The sequence below is a fragment of the Drosophila takahashii genome, chromosome 2R, assembly GCF_030179915.1.
Source record: "Drosophila takahashii strain IR98-3 E-12201 chromosome 2R, DtakHiC1v2, whole genome shotgun sequence".
Taxonomy (NCBI): domain Eukaryota; kingdom Metazoa; phylum Arthropoda; class Insecta; order Diptera; family Drosophilidae; genus Drosophila; species Drosophila takahashii.
Genome location: NC_091679.1, coordinates 39218665 through 39236096, shown reverse-complemented (window position 1 = coordinate 39236096; position 17432 = coordinate 39218665). Strand labels below are relative to the sequence as shown.

Below are 17432 nucleotides of genomic sequence, written 5' to 3'. Positions count from 1 at the left end.
CTTAGGTTATCACTTTTTTTACGATTTGTTTGTTTTTCGTAATTTAAAGCTCGTTTTCCACCACACAGGTGAATAATTCGCACTTCAAATCGCAATCTCAGAACTTTTGAGATGTATAAATATGCGAACGCAATTCAAAATCGCTTCGAGTGCAATGCGAAGAGCTTTAATTGTCGGTCGTGTGCTCGGGAACTCATAATTTTTATATCAACGGAAACGTTTCTTTGAAATCGCTGGAAAAACTAGTTGCCAATAAGGCCAATTACAAACAAGGTGTGCAAAGTTATTACTAGTGGTTAAACTATAAACTGTGTGTGGTATTTATCGTAATAAATCCAAATATGTACCTTAAAGAGAAGTGACATTAAAATTGTATATTCCGGTCCTTAAAAAATAATAGAGTTCAGTTTAAAAGATTTGTAAGATACTGTGTACAATCTTGGTCTTGGAGTAAATATTGAAAATGTTGTCCTATATATACTTGTTTAAACCAGTTTTAGAACTTTAAATTAAAATTTTGATGTTATATTTTATGCGATCTCAAAAAATTAGTATAAAAAGTATTTTAGACATTCACAAATTTTTTAAATTGAAGACAATTACTTATGATGTTTTTGTAAGATAATTGCTAGGAGTGAAACTATCTAAATAGTGATAATTTCTATCTCATCTAAAACACCGAATTTTTGATTACCCCTAATCAGAGTCAAAAACAAGAGAGAACGCTATAGTCGGGTGCCCCGACTATCAGATACCCGTTACTCAGCTAAAGGGAGAGAGAAGAATATGAAGATAAAAACTTTGATCCGCCGTAACTTTTTAACAAATGGTCCGATTTAAAAAATTTCTTCTACATTTCGATAGGTATTGATAAACACAATAAAACTGAATTTTTACTTTTCCAAAATATTGAAATTTTTAAAATCGTATATAAGCGATTGTGGGCGTTAGAGGGGGCGTGGCACCCTTTTGAAACAAACTTGCGCTGCGTAGGAACTCCTAGAATCTGCATGCAAAATGTCAATCCTCTAGCTTTTATAGTTTCCGAGATCTCAGCGTTCATACAGACAGACAGACGGACAGACAGACGGACAGACGGACAGACGGACAGACGGACATGGCTAGATCGACTCGGCTAGTGATCCTGATCAAGAATATATATAGTTTATAGGGTCGGAAACGCTTCCTTCTACCTGTTACATACTTTTGCACGAATCTAATATACCCTTTTACTCTACGAGTAACGGGTATAATCAACACAGCCTTTCCAGATGGAATACAAATGATAAGATTAGGTTAAGAATCTGTTTTCATTTAGATTTAATTCGAGGTAAACAAGTATATCAAAACACTCCAGGGCACTTTGAAACCCTTGACATTTTGCTTGTAACCAAGATAAGATTACGCTGAGTGGACTGACCCACACAATTTGATTAACAAATTGAGAGACTGATTACAGAGTGGAAGATCCCATTACATCAATATCGATAAGATGGTGTTGACGGAAGCCCTTTTCCTGGTGGTCGCTGTCCTGGTGGCGGTGTACATGTGGTTCCAGCGAAACCACAGCTATTGGCAGCGCAAGGGAATACCCTTTATCCCACCCACGCCGATCATAGGAAACACGAAGGTGGTCTTCAAGCTGGAGAACTCCTTTGGCCTGCATCTCTCGGAGATCTACAATGATCCAAGGGTCAAGGACGAGGCTGTTGTGGGTATATATGCTCTCAACAAACCTGGTTTGATTATTCGCGATATAGAACTGGTTAAATCGGTTCTGATCAAGGACTTTAATCGGTTCCATAATCGTTACGCCCGCTGCGATCCCCATCGGGATCCTTTGGGCTATAATAATCTCTTCTTCGTGAGGGATTCCCATTGGAAGGACATTCGCACCAAGCTCACTCCAGTTTTTACCAGCGGAAAGGTTAAGCAGATGTATACCCTGATGCAGGAGGTAATTATATGGGTTTTTATAAGTTCCTAATTAGAAATACTTAACTTATTTCCTATACAGATTGGCAGTGATTTGGAGGCGGCTCTGAAGAGACATGGAGAGAAGAGTTCCGGGAAGTATATCACCGAAATCAAGGAGATCTGCGCCCAGTTCTCCACGGACAGCATAGCCACCATTGCCTTTGGCATCCGAGCAAACAGCCTGCAGAATCCCAATGCCGAGTTCCGTAACCATGGACGCAAGCTCTTCACCTTTACCATATCCCGTGCGAAGGACTTTTTCGTGGCCTTCTTCCTGCCCAAACTGGTGTCCCTGCTTCGCATCCAGTTCTTCACACCGGATTTCGCTCACTTCATGCGGAAGACCATTAGCCATGTGATGCAGGAAAGGGAAAGGACCGGAGTGGCCCGAAATGATCTGATTGATGTTCTGGTGGCTCTGCGCAAGGAGGCGGCTGCGGAGCCCACGAAACCGCATTATGCCAAGAATCAGGACTTTCTGGTGGCCCAGGCGGGTGTGTTCTTCAATGCCGGCTTCGAGACCTCCTCCTCGACCATGTCCTTTGCTCTGTATGAGCTGGCCAAGCACCCGGAGATGCAGCAACGTTTGCGTGAGGAGATCAACGAAGCTTTGGTGGAGGGCGGTGGCTCATTGACCTACGAGAAGATCCAATCCTTGGAGTACTTGGCCATGGTGGTGGATGAGGTGCTGCGCATGTATCCCATACTGCCGTTCTTGGATCGCGAGTACGAGAGTGTGAAGGGGCAGCCGGATCTTAGCCTGAAGCCCTTCTACGATTATACCTTTGAGAACGGAACCCCTGTCTTTATTCCAGCCTATGCATTGCAGCATGATCCCAAGGTATGGTAATTTTGTATTAGAAAATGTATATATTATTAAAACGCCTACAGCCAAAAAAATCGATATGAATCGTAAGTAAATTTTACCTTATTTAAGATCAATTGTAATTTGACTTGGCCTCAGGTAAATTTGACCTGGTCGAAAAGCGTACTTCATATAAAAACGACCTGATATTTACATGACCATATCGATTTTACGGTGACATGCTTTTTTTTTGTGTAATTATAATTTCCCAATCCTTAGTACTGGACAAATCCCAGCCAGTTTGACCCAGAACGCTTCTCTCCCGAGAACCGCAAGAATATCGTGGCCATGGCCTATCAACCTTTTGGATCCGGACCCCACAACTGCATCGGCAGTAGGATAGGCCTTCTGCAAAGCAAACTGGGACTCGTTAGCATTCTGAAGAATCACTCGGTTAGGAACTGCGAGGCCACCATGAAGGAGATGCAGTTTGATCCCAAGGGTTTTGTGCTGCAGGCCAAGGGAGGCATCCATCTGGAGATTGTAAACGATCGTCTCTACGAGGAGAGCGCCGGAAAAGGGGTCCATTAAATAAACTGTGAACTATATAGTATAGAAGTAGCTAGTAGACATGATTAGCTGACAAGGTAATCGCCTTCTGACAGCTCACATTTGTTACACACATTATACAATAATCCGTGTCAGAAGCGGCGCCTGGTCTACTGAATAAAAACAGAATGATTATCAAATTACATTTAATCTGTGAATGTGTAAGCTATGTATAAAAATGCGCCACCAATAAATAAATGTAAACTACTTGATTACGAATAGAAGGCAAAATATCGTTAATATCGGTGAAAGTACAAACGAAGTCAGGCTAAGTTAAGTAGTGCCTATATATGCAAAATGTGATGGGTATATATGAATGTATAAGGGTATGATTGATCATCCATCTCATAGGTATTGCATCTCATTGCTCCGGTGATAAAACACGCAATTCGTCAATCAAAGTGCCTTTAAGATGCCACACCAACTCAATTTTAAATGCCAAAACACGCGACTCAACGGCTTAGTTATCGTTCAGTTGTTGCCGGCTGCATTGCTCCCTAAAAATCTCCAATCTCTATCCGAAAAAATATCCAGGTGAGTTAGATGCCCAGGGGATCGCGGACCAATCGTATATGGATGCCTCCCTTGGCCTGGGTAATAATGGCCTTGGGCTCCAGTTGCATGCGATGTGGTGTGCGTTCGGATGTGGTTATCGAGTGGTTTCGCAGCAGATAGACCAGACCCACCTTCGCCTGGAGGAATCCAAACCGTTCGCCGATGCATCCATGCGGACCCAGGCCGAAGGGCATGTAGGTGTAGGGAGTGTGGAGCTTTCGATTCTCCGGGGAGAACCTTTCCGGCAGGAATTTCCGTGGTTGCGGGAAGTACTGTTGGTGAGGGAAACTCCAAATTAGTTTGGGAACTTTATACACACAAAAAAAAGGCAGGTTCCCGTAAAATCGATATGGCCATTGCAAAACCCAGGTCGTTTTTATATGATGTACCCTTTTCGACCACGTCAAATTGATCTTAAATAAGGTAAAATTGACCTACGATTCATATCGATTTTTTTTTGGGTGTAGAGTACTCCCCACTCACCTGAGGATCCATGTGCAGGGCATAGCAGGGTATGTAGACAGGCATTCCCTTGGGCACCACAAAGTTGCTGAACGGAGCCAGCGAGTAATCCCCGCCAGAAGTGCACTCCCGATCCAAAAACGGTAATGGTGGATACATTCGCAGCACCTCCAGTAGGATCATCTGCATGAACTCCAGCGATTCGATCATTTTAAGAGTTACCTGACCACCACTTTCAATTAGGGCCTCCTTGATCTCCTCCCTCAAGCGCTGCTGGACATCCGCATCCTTGGCCAGCTCGTACAGGGCAAAGGCCATCGTGGAGGAGGAGGACTCGAAGCCGGCGGTGAAGAATAGCACCGCCTGGGCAACCAGAATGTCGCCCTCGAACACAAACTGATCCTTTATTCCCGAGGCCTGGGCCTCCTGAGTGCTTCTTCTAAACTCAATGAGGATGTCAATCAAATCGTTGCGTTTCTGTCCAGATTTTTCCCTCTCCGTCATCACATAGTTGATGGTCTGGCGCAGAAAATGGGTGGCCTCCTGGGGAACGACCTTGAATCCGAAGAAGGGAACCATGTGGGGCAGAAAGAAAACCAGGGTGAACTCCGCTGCCCTCAGAAGACTAAATTCAAATACGGATCGTCCATGACGACGAAACTCTCCCTTCGGATCGGTGAAACTATTTGCCTTCACTCCATAGGCCACAGTGGCTATCACATCCGTGGTAAACAAGGCACACAGCTCCTTGGCCTCCAAATCGAAACAGCGCATCCTCTCATTGTGCAGCGGCTGCTGGCGAAGATGGGCATCCAGGCTGGCACCCACCTCCTCGATCAGCGGGAACATCTGCTTCAGTCGATTGCCGGTGAAAAACGGCGAGAGCTTCAGACGCACCTCCTTCCAGGCGGGATTCTTCAGGAAGAAGATGTTCTGGGATCCCAAGGGATCTCCCTTATGATCAGAGTTCGAGTACCGATTGGAGAATCCCCCAAAGTCTTTGACTAGGATATTCCTGACCATGTCGGGGTCCCTCAACAGCAGGGCCGGCTTATGGAAGACGTGGATGCCCACGAAGGGTTCGTTCTCCGCCTCGGGATGATTATATAGCTGTTGTATAAACTCAGCGGGACTCTTTTGCATGTTGAGTAGTCCCATCAGGTTGCCCACTATCCATTTGGGCTTGATCTCAGGTACTCCCCTTCGCCGCCAATAGGAGAAGTGCCTCTGCAGGACCAAATAGGTAATAACCAGGAGGGATCCCAGCAGGATCAGCAGTCCCAGTGCCATGATTGCGCTGCCAAACGAAAATTGCTACTGGAGCAAAAAGTGCCAGCTCAACTGGGTTAAAGCTCTGGCTAAGCGGATATTCCGATTTGGGATCATCAAGATGATCCTGAGTTCTGTGAATGAATCTTATTTGTGAATGGAAGTGTTTTTTTGTGATGTAAAGTGGGTTTGGTTTGGTTCTATTCATACATATGTAAAGTGATATTTTTTGGGGGCCATGAACAAGCTTATTTGATTTATAAATAGGGGCTTTTAAATTATGATTATTTTTTATAGAAAATTTGTTATAATATTCCTCACTGAAAAGGTATACCTAAAACACAATGTCACCCTAGAGCGTCGTCTCTCACAGTAGGGTGTAAGCAAAGATCCTTTCCCACTAAAATTCTTCAATCCCTTGATTGAAATAAAGATTAGATTTATTTTAGATTTATAAGCTTGCGAGCAAAAAGTCCTAGGATTTATTAGAACCCCACCTTCTACCGATAACAGAGCCGGAACCAGCACGTGCACACAATAAATTGACCTATGTGTACGGATAGTTATGTAACTAAAAAAAAAAGTATTATACTTTTCAAAATAGATACGTATATTTTGTTTTTGCTTGGGTGTGTGTTTTTTTTTTATTTTGTTGTTGTGGGAGTAACTATTTGATTGCTAGAATTGACAATTTATTTATATTGGTTAATTCTACCAGTAGATTTTTTTGTGTCTCCCTTGAACACGACCCCCATCATTTTGAGTGGCAAAACCTAGCAGATGTGTTTGCAGGTTGTATGCTACAGGTACTTGCGGTCCACTTCCGCAGGGAGGACCTTTTTAGCTCTACCGCTAGAATATTCCGTCGTCGTCGTCGAAGAGCAGGCAACTGCAATTCCAACGATACCGCACAGAAGGAAAAGGATGGCGAAGAACTTCATCTTGATTACTCTGTTTTAACACTGACCATTTCGGGACAGAATTTCCCTATTTATACTTTCTATTTTCGGGTTATCAAATATTAACATAAATGCTTAAATGCCATTTGCGCTTCAAATCTTAAGAAAAGAAACAGTTGAGCAAACACTACAATATTCCTTGAATGATGGTTAGTAGTGGAACGTTTTTTTCAGTTGTTTGACTATAAACACGTTTGTATATCTTTGCTAGCATTATGCGTGTCTATTTAACCAAACACGCCTTTTACCACCATTTAAGGCCAAGAATATGTGGGGTTAATCCCAATTTTCTAGTATTTGCACATTCTAAGATCTCAGCGTTCATACAGATAGAGACGGACTTTTGCACGAATACAATATACCCTTTACTCTACGAGTAACGGGTAATAGTTTTAACATTTTATCCCTCAATATTTAATAATTCGTTTAGGTACCATGTTGCTCATCTGTCTGCTGCTCCTCACCTGCTTTCTGGCTCTAAATCTCTGGCTGCGACAGAAGTACGACTACTTTAGGAGCCGTGGGATCCCCTACCTGCCCGCCTCCTCCTGGTCTCCAATGGGCAATCTCGGGCAGCTTTTATTTCTACGCATTTCCTTTGGCGATCTCTTTCGTCAGCTCTACGCAGATCCTCGCGGTGGCCAAGCGAAAATTGTGGGCTTCTATATTTTTCAAGCTCCAGCTCTGATGATTCGAGATCCAGAGCTAGTTCGTCAGGTGCTGATCAAGAACTTTAATAGCTTCCTAAACCGCTATGAGTCGGCGGACAGTGGAGATCCCATGGGTGCATTGACCCTCCCATTGGCGAAGTACCACCACTGGAAAGAGAGTCGGCAGTGCATGTCGAAGCTCTTCACCAGTGGACGCATACGGGAGGTAATGTATCCCCAGATGCTGAATGTGGCTTTGGACCTGGAAAACTATCTCAAAAAAAAGCTACGGGATCGAAACACCCGCATTCTCGCCTTGGAAAAAATGTGCCAATTATACACCACCGATGTGACGGGGAATCTCTTCTACAGCCTGGATGTGGGCGGACTGCGTCGAGGGCGATCTGAGTTGCTAAAGAAAACCATCGAATTATTTAAGACAAATCCACGCAAGGTTCTTGACTTTATGTGCGTGTTCTTTCTCCCGCGGAGAACGGGGAATCTGCTAAAGCCCAAAGTATTTACAGAAGACTATACACAGTATATGAGGAACTTGGTGAAGGAACACCAGGAAACGGAAAAGGGTGATCTCATCAATCAACTGCAGCACTTCCAGCTCAGCCACTCCGCGAATCACTATTCCCAGCATCCGGACTTTATAGCCTCCCAGGCAGGCATTATTCTGCTGGCCGGATTCGAAACCTCCTCAGCCTTGATAGGATTCACTCTCTACGAACTGGCCAAGGCCCCAGATATTCAAGAACGGCTTAGAAAAGAGCTAGGCGAAGCCTTCACCTCCACTTCCACCCTGAGCTATGAAACGCTGATGGCTTTGCCTTATCTTAAGATGGTTTGTTCGGAGGCACTGCGTCTTTATCCGGCGGCTGCTTTTACCAACAGAGAGTGTACCAGCAGTCCGGAATCGGAAGGATTCCCCCTGCAGCCGCATGTGAATTTCGTAGTGCCGCCAGGAATGCCCGCCTACATCTCAATTCTGGGCCTACAACGTGATGAAAAGGTTTGATAGAAACTAACTCAATTTAAATGTATATTTATAACAATCTTAATTCCAGTACTGGCCCGAACCCAATCGCTTTGATCCCGAGAGGTTCGCTCCAGAGCGGTTGAAGGACATTCACCCCATGACCTATATACCTTTTGGAGCCGGCCCTCATGGCTGTATTGGCAACCGTCTTGGTATCCTCCAGCTGAAATTGGGTATAGCCCATATTCTAAAACAATATTGGGTGGAGGTTTGCGAGCGAACAATACCGGAGATTCGCTTTAATCCCAAGTCGTTCATGTTGGCTTCACAGGATGAAATCTACTTAAGGTTCTGCAGGGATATATTATAGTTCTTAAGATACATGACAAATCTACGGCTGTGACCTACGCAAAGATATTTTTACACCATTAGTTCCTAGCTTAGTTCCTTGAAACGAAATGAAAAGTATTTAGAACATGTATTACTTGGTTTCTAAGACCCATTACTTAATATATCCGCATGAAAAATACATTATAATTTTTGCCAAAGATGTTTTATTTCCTCATATACCCCATTTTTAAAATCTACCCAAGGCAGGGTTTTTGGCCACACATAATTGAAATCCCTACTTTTCTACCACCTAAGTTCCGGGATTCAACTTGCTCAGCTTTTCTTCGATGTCCTTGATGCGACAGCGGATTTCGGGGGCCGAATCACGCTGGAACTTTTCCAAACTCGATTCGAAGCTCTGCTTGATTAGATTCAGAGGCTGCTGATCCTTGGCTCCACTCAAACGCTTGATCAGCATGAGAACGATGTTGAGGGCCTCCTTTTTTAGGCCTGAGTGAGGAACTCCAGCGGCCAGAGCCACGGCAGCCAGCACATCCTTGCAGATCTTCTCAACGATGGCCTCACGGGTCTTTGGCGCCGGAGCCTCCGTTTTGATCTTCTTCTCCTGGTTTATTTGCGGCAGGTCGGGCAGCAGAGCGGACTCATCGAAGACATGGAGTCTTTCGATGTACTTAGTGAGCGCTGCCAGCAGACTGACCTGCACTGGTCGCGTGCTCTCCGCCAGAATGCTGGTGCAGTTTTCGGCGAAGAAGAGTTGGTAGCGGTGCTGCGTCTCGATGGAATGACGTGGCCAGGACTTGCCCAGTGTCTCCCAGACAACCTCCTTCAGTCTATTGAGTGTTTGAGCCCGCTTGTTGCGCTCGTCGGCAGTTAGTTCCTGGCTAGTGCTGGGCTCGTCCTCGTCGTCGGACTCCTTGCGCAGCTCCTTCTTCTCCAGCAGGTTCCAGCTCATGTTGTAGACCTCTTCAAAGCGATCTGCCTCCAGTTGGTCGAGGATTTCGCCCAGCGAAGCCAGGGCCATGGTGCGATAAACAGGTTCCCGCTTCCTCGCCTCCCGCATGGCTGCGTCGATGATGTTGGGGCAGATCTGGTGCTTCCTATCCAGGCCCTTGGTGAGTCCGGCCAGAGCCTGCAACAAACGCTCCTTGCCCTCGAAAGTGCGACCCTGCAGACCGCAAAGGAGCAGCTTAATGAGTCTCACCCGATCGGGTTCATCCAGGGAGCTACTCAGGCGAGTGGCTATCGTCTGGATAGCATTCGCCGCCTGCGCCTTTCGTGACCAACTGGCATCGGTGAGCGAAGTCTCCAACTTGGGTATAATCACATTCAAATTGAGACGGATGCCCGCATCCCCAGGGCTAACATCGTTCCACAAATCTTTCCAGAGTTCCACATTGGCCTTGGTCTCTTCATTGGCCTCCTCGTGCATGGCAAAGAAGATGAGCGGCAGCATGTTTTCCATGTAGTCCTTGAGTAGTTCGTGGTGACGCTTGTTGATGGACTGAATGGTCAGTGCAATGGAGCGATTTCCCGGCTGCTCGGCATACAGCTCGTCCAGCTTGGCAAAGAGACTCTTGATCGACTGCTCCTTGGCCAAACCCAGCAGGTGGCCAATCGCACTGGCGTTGTACTTACGCACGGTGGCATTGCGATCCTTGATGCCCACAAAGCAGGCCCGTATGTATTTTCCAACCACCGGAGTCATCTCCTTGCCCAAACGAATGCTGATCTGTAATTGTATCGATACTGTTAGAACATAAAATCGTATAACTTGCACTTGATCAACATACCAGACACACGAAATGCGCACAGCCAATTTTGGTTCCAAGATTCACACTGGACTTCATTAGTTCCAGCACTTCGGGCGTCATCTTTTCCAGCACCGGGTAATCAATGTAGCGCACGCACTTCCCAATGGTTTCCATGGTGTGGTGAGATTTGGCGGCCTCAGCACGAAGCGTATCCACCGCCTCCTGGGCTTCATTATCCGCCCCTAAACGAGTGGATACATAGGACAACTTGGTGTTCTCCAATTCACCAGTGGCGCGCAGCAGGCAGGGTATCAAGGTGACCAGATGCGGGGCAATAAGCGAGCCCGAGGAGTCAATCATGTCGGAGATGGTCTTGATGCTCACTTTGCGTATCTCGGGCACCTTGTGACCCACTCCAGTTTCCAGCAGATACGGCAGCGTCGAGGAAGCTACTGCTGTGCCGGATTTGCCATGATCCGAGGAGGAGGCTATGACGCACAGCTTGCCTAGGAATGAGGCGGTTCCATGGGCCGTGACCCTTGTGCCCTCATGAATGTCATCCATCACGCGGAACAGCTGGAACCAAAGCTCCTTTAGCTCCGGCTCGGGCACCTCGTCCACTTCCATGCTGTTGGCGGCGGCGGGAACCCGACGCACCTGCTCCTCCGATCGCAACTTCAAACCATTGGGACGCTTCAAGAGATCTCTGACTGCCAGGCAGCAGGCAATACGCACTCGCCACTCCTTGCAGGTGAGATTATCCAGCAGCTCACGCAGTATTTCCCAGTAGTAACGCTCGGTCACCTCCTTGGAGTCACTCACAATTGTGTCCCAAATGGAAATCATGGAGTTCTGAATCTTCGGCGTGGGATCGTACTTGTAGCGATACAGGCGGGGTATAATCCTGCCCAGATACGGCTGCATCTTCTGTCTGGACTCGGCGGAAAGGGTTTTCAATCCAAAGGCAGCTCCCAGTTTGCTGGTCCAGGTGGCATTATGATTGGCCAGCTGCATGAACTGGTAGATCATGTCCGGCTGGTTGAGATCTGAGGCCAGGGAGCACAGCTCCTTGTAGGTGGTGATGTTGCCGCCCGTCGGCGTTTTGCCCAGCATTCCTTCGGCAAAGAGTTCCGTGTCCCCGGACACCTGATTCACCTTGCGTTTTCCTCCAATTAGCTGGTCTAAGAGGGAGTTGGCCAAATCACTTTGACTGCCGGAATCGGATAGCGAGTAGACCAGTCCCAAGCCGCGGGAAGCAACATCCTGAACAAATTCTTATAAAAGAATATAATAAAGATGGTTATTTACAGATAATATAGATATATTAGCTGATAACCTACCGCTATCATCCGAAAGCAGCTCGGTAAAAGCAAACTGCAGCAGCTCCTTTTTGGCCAACACAGCTGGACGTCGACTGCAGTGCTTTACCACGGCCAGAAGCCACACGGAGATGGCCTGGCGGGAATGTGGATTGGGTTCGGTGACTAGACGAATTAGCGAGTTCAAGAACTGCTCAAAGTCGCCATCGTTGCAGTGCTTATTAACAAACTTCTCATCCGGTTGCCCCTTGTTTACATCATAACCACAAAGAGTGTTGACAATCGCTTCCGAAATGGCAATGTTTAAAGCAGCATCCTTTTGCACCTTGGCCAGGGTGAGAAACTTATCCAGGTTGCGTTTGGTGAAGTGCTCGCCATCGCCAATGGCCAGGTAGCCCAGACATCTGGCCGACTCCTCACGAATCTTCTGACGCGCCGAAGAGCTGCGCAGCAATTGAAAGACCACGCCAAAGATTACCAACTTGGTTGAGGAATCTATGCTCGTATACTCGGTCATCTCCTCGTCGTCGTCGCCATCGTTGGTTGGCACTTGGATCTCCACGGTGACGTTGGGAATCTCCACCGCCTTGCCGATCATGGAGATGCATTTTACAGCTGCCGAAACGAGCAGCCATTGGGATTCACAAAGAGTTTTTGCTGAACAAAGAACAAAATTAGTGATAGGTAGTAACTAAGCTTGCTGGAGATTCAAACTTACAGATAATTTTCACCGCATTAACAAACTGCGGCCATGCAGCATAGTCCTTGGACTTCTTCTCTTGCTTGAGCATAGCAATCTTGCGATTGAAGGTGTGTCCCACCACCAGCAGCCAACCGTGCTTGTGCTCCAATGTCTTTTGTGTTAGGCTAGCCAAGCATTCGCCCACCTCCTCATCGAACTTCTCATCGGAGAGACCGAAAGCCCACAGAATAGCATAGACTTGCGCCACATTGATGCGCATCGACTCGGATACATCCTTTAAGGTGTTGCCAAGAGGTTCCAAGAGATGCAGCTGCTTGGCAGCAAACAGTTCCGGAGCGGCATTCAACAGGTCATAAAGGCAGATGAGATTGGAGTCGCCTGAAAAATGTATTGATTAATATATTCACTGGCAAACTTGTTAGTCACTTACTTCTCTTGGCCTCCACGCTGCGCTGAACAAACTGCACATACTGATGCAAGGCATTATTCTCCTCTTCCTCGTAGTGCAAGGTGATGTATTTCCGCAGCTCATGGGTGTACTTTTCATCACCTGGAGCAGCCACTACGCCAGCTGAATACCAAAGACACAGGCGAAGGTAATCGAGTAGCTCCTCGTAAACCTCCAAGCTGTAGGGCAGCTTGGTGCGACCGACCACCACACAGGCTGTGTTCTTCTTGAGTCGCTTGTTGGCCATCTCGTGGACGTGCGACATCATCACCTGGAAACTGGGCAGCACCACGCGACGTTGCTCTAAGGAGAGGTGATTGAAGTCGCTAATGGATTCGCTGTTTATGCGATTTTCTGCCTGCTCGATGGAGGAAAGCATGTTGTAGTTGACGTGATCCTTCTTCGAGGTGCCGTACAAATAAGTGGTGACATTCTCGCGCAGGGAATTGCTATGGGAATTAAATTATAGTATATTAAACTGGATATAAAATGCAACCAGTAATAAACCCACCGCTCTCCCGCGATGAGCAGCAGCAGGTATCTGGCTGGTGCATAATACTCCGGATAGCAGCTGGTGAGGAACACACTGGTTACATTCTGCACAATCTGCACTTTAGACTCGGCATTGTCCAGCAGCATGGCCAAAAGCAGATGCTGCTGGCCATCTAGTTTCACACTTGAAGGATCAGTATCCTCATCCACTTCCATGGCATCGCTCTTCTCCTTTGTCTTCCAGGCGAACGCCGGAGCCATCGAAACAAGGGCCTCTCTTATGGAGGAATGTAATTCCGGGGCAGAGCTGGCCAAATTGTTGAAGTACCCCAGCACCAGCTTCAGATCCTGGCTAACGTCCTGCGGGAAACTGCGAGCATGTTGCGCCAAAGCGGAATAAGCTGCATTCTGCACATCGTTCGGCTCGTTAGAGTCGCGTCCAATGACTTTGGTGATGCCGGTGAGTATTACCCTGGACACCTTGGAGACCAATTCGCGGGGGCCCCTAAGAAAAAGAAGGTTGAGTTTTGACTAGATGAATGAATGCATAGAAACTCACTCCCTGAGAACAAGTTCCACAAACTGCAGCGCCAAAACCTTGCACTTCTGGTTGGTATTTGTACCGAACAGACCATCGAAGATCACCTGCAGCCCCTTGGTCACGCTGATGCTCTTGCCGCGGCACTTGATGAGGTACTGCAGCAACTTTTGACGCACTCGGGCGCAGCAGGGACGCGTCTGGCGGTCCGTCAGCTGGTTCTGGTTACCGGCGAACAGAGTGTACAGCGGTGCCGTCACCACGGGGCTGCTGAAATCCAGCATGGTACAGAGTTTGCTCAGCTCGGCGATGGCTGGCGTGGCCACGCTGAAGCGCGTATCCGCCGAGGCCACCACCAGGGGCACAAAGATCTGCACATCGCTGAAGACACTGGCGCACAGGAACCGAACTATTCCCTTTTTGACTTTCTCCAGCTCTTCTGCCCGCCAATTGTTGGCAATGATGCGCTTAAAACTGTACGGACTGAGACCTGGGGGAACATCCTGGTCCTGGGTGATGCCGTACGGCAGGAGCAGCACATCCTGGAGCAGGGCGAGAAAGTTTGCGCTGATGGCCGGCTTGTCCTGCAGATCGAGTAGCTTTGAACGCTGTGCCGGATCATCGGGTATCTTCATGTCCGACAGTATGGGCAGCAGCAGGGCGAACAGCTTGTCTTGGTAGCTCTCCAGCTTGCCCTCGCTGCCCACAACTTTGCTGGCCAAACCGGCCTGTTGCTCCAGCGGCAGACGCGGATAGCCCATGGCGATGAATATGATGGCGAAGTTCTTGAGGAAGGTGCTGCTGTCCTCGGCGGCATACTGATCCAGCAGTGCCTCGACGGGTATCTGCACCTGCCCGCGCGACGAGAGGCGCCTCTTGATGTGGGTGAGCACCTCGACGACCTAAGCGAGCGAAAGGTGCATTAGTCAACCGATTTAGTCAGCCAATTTTGCAAAGTCACGATGCAAGAAGGGGGTTGGAAAGCCCAGCTGGTCATTGTTTAACGCATCCACTTGCCTTCGTCCGCACCGCATTGTGGGGCGAGTTCATTTTGAGGATCACCGGGGCCAGGAACTTGCCCACCGTGGCCTCCAGCTTCTCATCCGTGTCCGCATTTCCCAGACGCAACAGGACGCGCTCCAGAAGCTCTGCAAGCGGTGGAATGGAAAGGGTTTTAGATAATCTTTTTTAACGAGATCATTCTCTTTTTATCTATCTCCTTTGGTCATTGATTTATTGGTCAAATCCACTTGTACGATGCAAATTATAATTTTTACCAATTTCTGCATTTGGTCCAGTTTCCATTTTTTATTGTTGTTGCTCCTTTTTAGTGTTACCAGTTGGTGTGCTGATAATGGCACCGAAAAGTTTTGGCAGTCATATTTAAAAGCTTTGCAACACTTAAAAACGATAGAAAGTTACAACCACCAAGTCATTTTGCTTTACCAAATAACTTATCAAGAACAACTTTAAATTCAGGTATTTGTCAAATTTTATTTAAGAAAATCATGTTATATTGTAAACAAATAATTAAAATCAAAGTCCTTTGATGAGCAATCATCTTGATTTCTGTAAATAGAAAGAAAATATAATATTAGAAGGGAATTACAAGACTTTTATCAACAAGCATTTCTTTTGATTAATTTCAGTATTCTCACATTTTGTGAGAAGAGTCAAGGTTCTTCAGCAATTTGTTTTATGAAGACCGTCATGATTTTATCATCAGAATAATGCCAATTTAAAAAAGTTTAACAAAATAACAATTTAATACACACCTTTTACCGAAAAGCCTTCCTGCACGACTGCTGAAATGCTGTGGAAACTAAGAGAAGACTGTGGAAAACCAATGGTTGTTAAAGTTACTGTTTTTTTTTTGTTTTATTCAAAAAGAATAATTGCTACAAATATTATCGCCCGAATGGTAGTTGTCCGCCTAGTACTTCTTGAAGCTCTTCTTTGATCCCTGGCCCTTGCTGACCTTCAGGACGTTGAAGCGCACAGTCTTGGACAGAGGACGGCACTCGCCAATGGTGACAATATCGCCGTGCTCAACATCTCTGCAAGTAAAAGTATGGCAGGGGTTATAAATGTGTCTAAAAGGAGTTAAATAAGCTAGCTTAGGTGTTAGTTTCAGTATTTTTACATTTAGTAAAAAGAGTCAAGTTCTTTCAGCAATTTGTTTTATGAAGACCGTCATGATTTTATCATCAGAGTAGGCTCGTTTTCACATCTTCTAAGTAAACTGGACTCTAGAGAGTCTTTATCACAACATGAAGATGATAAAACGGCTTTTTACTAGGTTATTAGTTAAAATATGAATATTTTTACCTGAAGACGGGCGAGCAGTGGACACTCATGTTGCGGTGACGCTTCTCGAAACGACTGTATTTGCGCACAAAGTGCAGGTAGTCGCGCCGAATGACAATGGTGCGCTGCATCTTGGCCTTGCGGACCACGCCGGTCAGGATGCGTCCACGGATCCTCACATCACCGGTCCAGGGGCACTTCTTGTCGATGTAGGTGCCATCGATGGCCTGTATTTAGGAGGGTTAAAATAACATATTAGCTGGAGAAATTTAAAGTAAGATAAGGGTATATCTCCTGGGCATCACCTCACGGGGGGTCTTGAAGCCGAGTCCCACATCGCGGGAGCGGCGCAGCAGCTTCTTCTTGGTGACTCCGGGCTTGACCTTGCGGTTCAAGTTGACACCGAATTGTTTTTGGAAGGCGCGCTCGTTCTTTAGTTAGTTCGGGATCATTTGGAAGATGTTTTTGGTACGGGGTGCAGGCAGGCAGAAGGGCGGGAGATGAAATGGAAACAAACGAAAGGGGCGCAACATTAGTCGTGGTTTGTTCGGGATCCGCTTACCTCCGCCGGCGCCCGGAAGCCCAGGCCGATCTGGCGGTAGAAACGGGGCCTTTTCTTCAAGGTGGCGCTCTTGCGACGCACAACGACCACCGCGTGCTGTTTGCGGAACGCGCGTTCGGTTTGCTGCAATATACATTTCGTGTTCACTATTTGCGACACCATGCGCTAAAGTGGGGTTAGGGCGAGGCTGCTGCGGATTGTGTGGCGCCCAGGCGGTTTCGCTTCTCCTGCGGCGGTTCATCCACTCGTGCGTCACTTACACTCCCCGTGTCATCTTGTTTCGGGTCAGCATGCGACGTTTAAGCCGCGTATTTCATTTATTAAGCACTTCCTCATGGAATCTTACCTGATCAGCCATGTTGATGAAAAAGGAAAGAACGATTCAGAGTGACCGTTCGCCGTGGGCGCTGCAAGTGGGACCGTCGCGCGACACCGCCGAAATACCAAGGTAACGTGGGAAGTCAGCTGGATTTTAGCATTTTTCGATGCTAGCTGTGTAAAGCCGAATGTTAAACGTTCAGTACAGTGGGCTTCATTTGTCAAATAGTGGTAATATTAAAATTAAGGGAACATGTTAACTAAATTTATGATAGAGTTATATACAAAAATGTTTTGTTATAATTAAAAGGATTAATGAAAACAATTAGTATTTGATTTTAAAGTTTTTAAACACTTTTAAAGATTGACTTG

The 17432-nt window shown here is 46.7% G+C and overlaps 5 protein-coding genes across 5 annotated transcripts; 2 read left to right on the top strand and 3 right to left on the bottom strand.

Moving 5' to 3' along the window:
- The first annotated feature begins 128 nt into the window (after positions 1-128).
- Cyp6g1 (Cytochrome P450 6g1) lies at positions 129-3598 on the top strand. The gene is made up of 4 exons (XM_070212465.1): positions 129-273; positions 1460-1957; positions 2018-2818; positions 3062-3598. The coding sequence occupies exons 2-4, from the start codon at positions 1493-1495 to the stop codon at positions 3371-3373; spliced, it is 1578 nt and encodes a 525-aa protein (XP_070068566.1). The 5' UTR covers positions 129-273; positions 1460-1492; the 3' UTR covers positions 3374-3598.
- Positions 3599-3930: 332 nt separating this feature from the next.
- Positions 3931-5698, bottom strand: Cyp6g2 (Cytochrome P450 6g2). Its single transcript, XM_017138313.2, has 2 exons — positions 4430-5698; positions 3931-4218 (listed from the first exon to the last, which is right to left on the bottom strand). The coding sequence occupies exons 1-2, from the start codon at positions 5696-5698 to the stop codon at positions 3931-3933; spliced, it is 1557 nt and encodes a 518-aa protein (XP_016993802.2).
- Positions 5699-7071: 1373 nt separating this feature from the next.
- Cyp6t3 (Cytochrome P450 6t3) lies at positions 7072-8641 on the top strand. Its single transcript, XM_044393331.1, has 2 exons — positions 7072-8304; positions 8360-8641. The coding sequence occupies exons 1-2, from the start codon at positions 7072-7074 to the stop codon at positions 8639-8641; spliced, it is 1515 nt and encodes a 504-aa protein (XP_044249266.1).
- A 178-nt stretch (positions 8642-8819) lies between these two features.
- LOC108055103 (proteasome-associated protein ECM29 homolog) lies at positions 8820-15266 on the bottom strand. Its single transcript, XM_017138311.3, has 9 exons — positions 15151-15266; positions 14891-15021; positions 13895-14775; positions 13355-13840; positions 12826-13292; positions 12411-12773; positions 11714-12349; positions 10413-11647; positions 8820-10351 (listed from the first exon to the last, which is right to left on the bottom strand). Exons 1-9 carry the CDS (start codon positions 15176-15178, stop codon positions 8912-8914), a joined length of 5667 nt encoding a protein of 1888 aa, XP_016993800.2. The 5' UTR covers positions 15179-15266; the 3' UTR covers positions 8820-8911.
- A 457-nt stretch (positions 15267-15723) lies between these two features.
- On the bottom strand, positions 15724-17230 carry RpS11 (ribosomal protein S11). Its single transcript, XM_017138318.3, has 4 exons — positions 17089-17230; positions 16486-16611; positions 16202-16407; positions 15724-15930 (listed from the first exon to the last, which is right to left on the bottom strand). Exons 1-4 carry the CDS (start codon positions 17098-17100, stop codon positions 15807-15809), a joined length of 468 nt encoding a protein of 155 aa, XP_016993807.1. The 5' UTR covers positions 17101-17230; the 3' UTR covers positions 15724-15806.
- Positions 17231-17432: the final 202 nt, after the last annotated feature.

Excerpts from the sequence above, each read along its gene's own strand:
- Cyp6g1 (XM_070212465.1), top strand. The coding sequence starts at position 1,493 with ATGGTGTTGACGGAAGCCCTTTTCCTGGTGGTCGCTGTCCTGGTGGCG. Across the intron at positions 1,958-2,017 it reads TGTATACCCTGATGCAGGAG|ATTGGCAGTGATTTGGAGGC; the intron begins GTAATTATATGG and ends TTTCCTATACAG. Across the intron at positions 2,819-3,061 it reads CATTGCAGCATGATCCCAAG|TACTGGACAAATCCCAGCCA; the intron begins GTATGGTAATTT and ends CCCAATCCTTAG.
- Cyp6g2 (XM_017138313.2), bottom strand. The coding sequence starts at position 5,698 with ATGGCACTGGGACTGCTGATCCTGCTGGGATCCCTCCTGGTTATTACC. Across the intron at positions 4,219-4,429 it reads CCCTGCACATGGATCCTCAG|TACTTCCCGCAACCACGGAA; the intron begins GTGAGTGGGGAG and ends CCTCACCAACAG.
- Cyp6t3 (XM_044393331.1), top strand. The coding sequence starts at position 7,072 with ATGTTGCTCATCTGTCTGCTGCTCCTCACCTGCTTTCTGGCTCTAAAT. Across the intron at positions 8,305-8,359 it reads GCCTACAACGTGATGAAAAG|TACTGGCCCGAACCCAATCG; the intron begins GTTTGATAGAAA and ends TCTTAATTCCAG.
- LOC108055103 (XM_017138311.3), bottom strand. The coding sequence starts at position 15,178 with ATGGAAACTGGACCAAATGCAGAAATTG. Across the intron at positions 12,350-12,410 it reads TAATGCGGTGAAAATTATCT|CAAAAACTCTTTGTGAATCC; the intron begins GTAAGTTTGAAT and ends TTCTTTGTTCAG. Across the intron at positions 11,648-11,713 it reads GCTGCTTTCGGATGATAGCG|AATTTGTTCAGGATGTTGCT; the intron begins GTAGGTTATCAG and ends TTCTTTTATAAG.
- RpS11 (XM_017138318.3), bottom strand. Across the intron at positions 16,408-16,485 it reads GCTTCAAGACCCCCCGTGAG|GCCATCGATGGCACCTACAT; the intron begins GTGATGCCCAGG and ends TCCTAAATACAG. Across the intron at positions 15,931-16,201 it reads CACTGCTCGCCCGTCTTCAG|AGATGTTGAGCACGGCGATA; the intron begins GTAAAAATATTC and ends TTTTACTTGCAG.